Below are 5,243 nucleotides of genomic sequence, written 5' to 3'. Positions count from 1 at the left end.
AAATTAATTGCTCATTTGACAAATGAGCAAAAAATTAAGAACTATAATGCTCCTGCTCACAAGAAATATCCACATATTTATCATATATGAATTTCACAAGATTGCAGTAACCAAAGACCAACATTTACATAAAATACTTTTTCTATATTCATGAGATGCATATGAGTAATGCAAAAGCACACATCACTACAAGAAATAGGTCATTTTGCGACGGAAACCTTGCAACGGACTACAATTCCGTCGCAAAAAGGGTTAATTTGCGAGGGAATAAATTCCGTCGCAACTTTGCGACGGAAACAAACTTTTGCGACGGAAATTCCGTCGCAAAGTTTGCGACGGAATTTATTCCCTCGCAAAAGTTTGTTTGCGACGGAAATAATCGTCGCAAAACAATATTAAAAAAAATATATATAAAAAAACATTTTGCGACGGATTCTGCGACGGAAATTCCGTCGCAAAAAGTTTTTAAATTTTTTTAAAAAAAACTGAAGTTTCGCTGAAGGAGAGAGAAAAAGAAAACGAAGAACAGAAAGAGGAAAGCGTAGAGAGAGATAGAGGAAAGCGTAGAGAGAGAAAGAAAATCCGGCCACTTCACCGCCGCTGTCGCCACCGGAACGACCGGAATCCGGCCACTCACACCTACTAACGCCCACCCCCTCCGTTCACTCCCACTCACGCGCACTCACGCCCACCCACGCCACCCCCTCCGTTCAAGCCCACTCACGCCCCTCCGTTCGCCGGCGGTGTGCAGCCACCACACCACCCTCCTTCCGGCAGCCGGATTTCCGCCACAACACCCTCAAATCCCGGTGAGTATTCCACTATCCCCCTTTGTTTTTGTTTTCAATTTAATTTTAATGTAAACCCTAACTTTTTCTAATTATGTTTTTTAATTTAATTTGTAACTAAATTTTATTATTTAATTACTTGTGTTTAGTGTAGTGTAGTTTAATTTATATTGCAATGTTAGAATTAGTTTAATTTTTAAGATATATTGCAATGTTAGAATTAGTTTAATGTATGTTAGTTTAGTTTAAAATATATGTTAGATTAGTTTATAATGTATGTTATTTTAGTTTAAAATATATGTTAGTTAGTTTATAATGTATGTTAGTTTAGTTTAAAATATATGTTAGATTAGTTTAAAATATATGTTAGATTAGTTTAAAGCCAGACTGGATCTCAAAAGACATCCACAAGATGATGATGGATATTCCCCAAGTGGATGACGTTTACAAGAAGAGGTCAGCACAGAACAGATTGAACCGACGATCTGGCTCTATGGATAATGAAATAGAACCGACCCATTTTCAAGGTTCCATCTCTGCGGTACAACATGCAAAAAAGCTGGTAAGTTGTTGTATAAAAAATTGAATGTACGTATTTATATGTGCTTAATTACATTTGTATCTAATAATACTGTTCACTTGTTCACATTGCAAGGCGGCAAAGAATCAAGGGAAGCTTCCATCAGCACCTGATCTCTTCTTGCATACACACTTCAAGGAGGTGCCCGGGAAAGGGAAGGTTCCTGCGAACAAAAGAGCGAAGGAAATTGCGGTAATAACTAGTTTTCGTCCATTTTCAAGCCACTTGTTTCCTATATTGCCACTTATGAACTATTTCAAGCCTCGAACTCAAGTAACTATGTTAGGTAGGTGTATTATGGTCAAAAATAAGCTCATTTGATAACAAATGTGAGAAATAGGCAAGTTAGAACCAAAAACGCCCCATTTTCGCCCATTTTTTCTAGTTTTAGGACCTAGTGAACCTATATTGCCACTTATAAACAATTTCAAGCCTCAAACTCAAGTAACTATGTTAGTTAGGTGTATTAAGGTCAAAAATAGGTTCATTAGATAACAAATGTGAGAAATAGGCAAGTTAGAACCAAAAACGCCCCATTTTCACCCAATTTTCCTAGTTTTAGGACCTAGTGAACCTATATTGCCACTTATGAACTATTTCAAGCCTCGAACTCAAGTAACTATGTTATTTAGGTGTATTATGGTCAAAAATAAGCTCATTTGATAACAAATGTGAGAAATAGGCAAGTTAGAACCAAAAACGCCCCATTTTCGCCCATTTTTTCTAGTTTTAGGACCTAGTGAACCTATATTGCCACTTATAAACAATTTCAAGCCTCAAACTCAAGTAACTATGTTAGTTAGGTGTATTAAGGTCAAAAATAGGTTCATTAGATAACAAATGTGAGAAATAGACAAGTTAGAACCAAAAACGCCCCATTTTCACCCAATTTTCCTAGTTTTAGGACCTAGTGAACCTATATTGCCACTTATGAACTATATCAAGCCTCAAACTATTGGTTCTCATTCTTTATTTTTATTTCTGCATTGTATATCCTTTGTTTGTTACAGGAGGCGTACCAACACAGACAGGAGGAATCAAGAACCCAGGGTTCCCAACTGTCTGAAAATGAAATTTTCTTTGAGGCGGCTGGTGGTCGTAATAAGAAGGGTCGTGTTAGAGGTCTTGGTGTTGGTGCTGACTTGTACTACGGCACATCTAGGGGACGAGGATCGGGTTCTTCCAGCCAATACGTACCGTCGGTCATAACTCAAATGCAGGAAAACTTCCACAAGGAGTTGAATGAGAGGGTGGAAGCAATTGAGAGCCAGATCGATAGCCGTGTGGCGGAACAGCTCGATGCTCGAGTGGAGGCTCGAGTGGCAGAACGGATGGCTGAAATCGAGAGGAAGAACAAGGAGTTCTTAGAGGAGTTAGCCAGTAGATTTACAGGATTGACCACTCCTTTCACTTGTTCTACGATTCAGCCTCAGATTCGAGACCCCAGTAACGACCCGGGTGGTGGTGGTGGTGGTGGTGCAGGCCAAGGACAGCCAGCTTGTGTTTAGTTAGGTGTCATTTTTCGATTTTTGTATATGGATGACATTGTAGTTTTAAAAATTATATCATGTACCGTACTTGGTAGTTACGGCTACGTGTTGTATATATTTGAATTATGTTAGGGCGTGGACTTTTTGACTGAAATTATTTTAAATGCACGTATTTTATTAAACAGGATTGCATGAATACAGGTTCCAGGAAAACAAAACAAAATACAAAAAAATTAAACAGGATTGCAGGAATACAGGTTCCAGGAAAAAAAAACAAAATACAAAAAAAAAAAAAATTAAAATTACAATAACTTTGCGACGGAAATTCCGTCGCAAAATGGAGTATTTTGCGACGGAAAATAATCCGTCGCAAAAAACTTCATTTTGCGACGGAATTAAATTCCGTCGCAAAATTTGTGACGGACTATTCCGTCGCAAAAGAATCCATTTTGCGACGGAAATACATTCCGTCGCAAAATTTGTGACGGAATATTCCGTCGCAAAATGATTCCTCTTGCTACGGAATTTTCGTCGCAAATGTTGTTTTCAGCTACAACTACCTTTCCGTCGCAAAATCCGTCGCAATTCGTTTTGCGACGGATATTCCGTCACAAAAGGACTGTTTGCTACGAAAGTTCGAGCGACGCCATGCCTGTGACGGAAATCCGTCGCAAAGTCACTTTGCGACGGAATTTTGCCATTTTGCGACGAATTATTTCCGTCGCAAAACGGCCCTTTTCTTGTAGTGCATATGGCCACTTGCCTCTATGCATCATACTGAGAAGAACTCTAAAAATGAACAAAAAATTAATATTGGTTTCCAGAAAACTCATATAAATACCTTCTTTGGATCTTGTTCACTTTCTTCATTTTTTGTACGAATTGGATTAGATTGTTCCTAAAGACAAACAAAAAAAAAAGAAAGTTAGAACAAGTTTGAAAGCAAATATCTTAACAAATATAAACCAAGCTTACTTATAACACATAACCAATTGCATAATTTGCTCATCTGTGAAATGAGCAAAAAATTATTTGCTCATTTCAAATATGAGCAAGTAATTGCTTACTCATTAGACAAATGAGCAAAAATTAGTTGGTCATTTCCAAAAAGAACACAAAATATTACAGTATATATGGTTACCTTATTGGCAATTACTTGAGTTTCCACTTCAAAAGGAATGAATTTTTCCTAAATAAAAAACAAAAAAGTTAAAAAAAGTAGGATAAAAAGGAAAAGAATAAAACAGAAAATTATAGTTAAACACCATTTTAGGCTGTATCATGCTAGAAGAACCAGCATCAAGCTTTTTAGCACGAATATTTCCAAGCCTCCCTTTAAAGAGTTCCAATTTCTCACGTGTTGACAACATAGCTGTTGTCCACCCTTTCAAGATTGGAATTTCACGTGCAGCTCGAACTTCCTCAAGTACAAATTGATCAACATATAATAACTACAAACAAGTAAGAAAAGAAAAATTAGTAAATTAAAAATAAAAAATAAGTAAGAAATACTACATTAAAAATAAACAAAAATTAAAGTAATACCATAAGAAACAATAAAGACTCAGGAAAAGAACGAGTTGGACGTTCTTCCCATAAAAGCTTGCCCTTCACGAGAGAATCAAGGATATACTTTGACCAATTCAAGTCCTTGATTTTATCAACATCAGAAAGAAATGTAAGAATATCAGAATTAATATTCATGTTTTGTTTCCCTGACAAAAAAATGAGTAAAACAAAAGAGAAATGAGCAGATAGAAATTTAAGTGAGAAAAATAAAATAGAAATGAGCAAACTAAATTGAAAATGAGAAAATTGAAAGTAAAATGAGCATAATAAAAATAAGAAGACTACCATCCATCAGTGTAGACACACAAAGAACTACAAATTTCCGTTTGAACATAGCACCAGCTGACTTATGCTCCTTCAAAAACTCTTTAAGCTCCCCTATTTTGATAGAGAGTGAGTTGCTTTGGAATTGCTTTTTCCATTGCTGAATGACTTTTTTATTTCTGGAAAAATTATTTTTATCAATCTCTATGCCCCCTATTGGCAACCCAAGAAATTCATGCACATGGTCTTCAGTAATACGGAAAGGATCAGAATCAGGAATATTTAATGAGCACGTCTTAGCATCAAAGTGCTGCACCAACCATAAACCCAACCGCAAAGGCAGTTGGGTCACCTTCAAAAACTCCATCGACCCAAATCCTATATCTCTAACTGCTTTCAACTGATTTTGTGAAACTAAAACTGATTCCATAACTTGAACAATGGATGAGGGTGACATCCGACTATGCAATGTCCCATGAATGTGAGACTTCAAACCTTCCACTTCATTGCCTGACTTCAAACCTTGCAATTCATTGCCGGATTTCATCTCCA

At 36.6% G+C, this 5,243-nt stretch overlaps 1 protein-coding gene across 1 annotated transcript; it reads left to right on the top strand.

Annotated features, from left to right (window-relative positions):
• The first annotated feature begins 359 nt into the window (after window positions 1-359).
• Window positions 360-3,016, top strand: LOC145634738 (uncharacterized). The gene is made up of 4 exons (XM_081686128.1): window positions 360-809; window positions 1,164-1,350; window positions 1,444-1,560; window positions 2,379-3,016. Exons 2-4 carry the CDS (start codon window positions 1,201-1,203, stop codon window positions 2,874-2,876), a joined length of 765 nt encoding a protein of 254 aa, XP_081542254.1. The 5' UTR covers window positions 360-809; window positions 1,164-1,200; the 3' UTR covers window positions 2,877-3,016.
• The last annotated feature ends 2,227 nt before the right edge of the window (window positions 3,017-5,243 follow it).

This window comes from Chenopodium album, chromosome 6 (assembly GCF_948465745.1).
Source record: "Chenopodium album chromosome 6, dcCheAlbu1.1, whole genome shotgun sequence".
NCBI classification, from domain to species: domain Eukaryota; kingdom Viridiplantae; phylum Streptophyta; class Magnoliopsida; order Caryophyllales; family Amaranthaceae; genus Chenopodium; species Chenopodium album.
The sequence above is the reverse complement of the archived record's forward strand: the minus strand, read 5'-3'. Positions and strand labels throughout refer to the sequence as shown.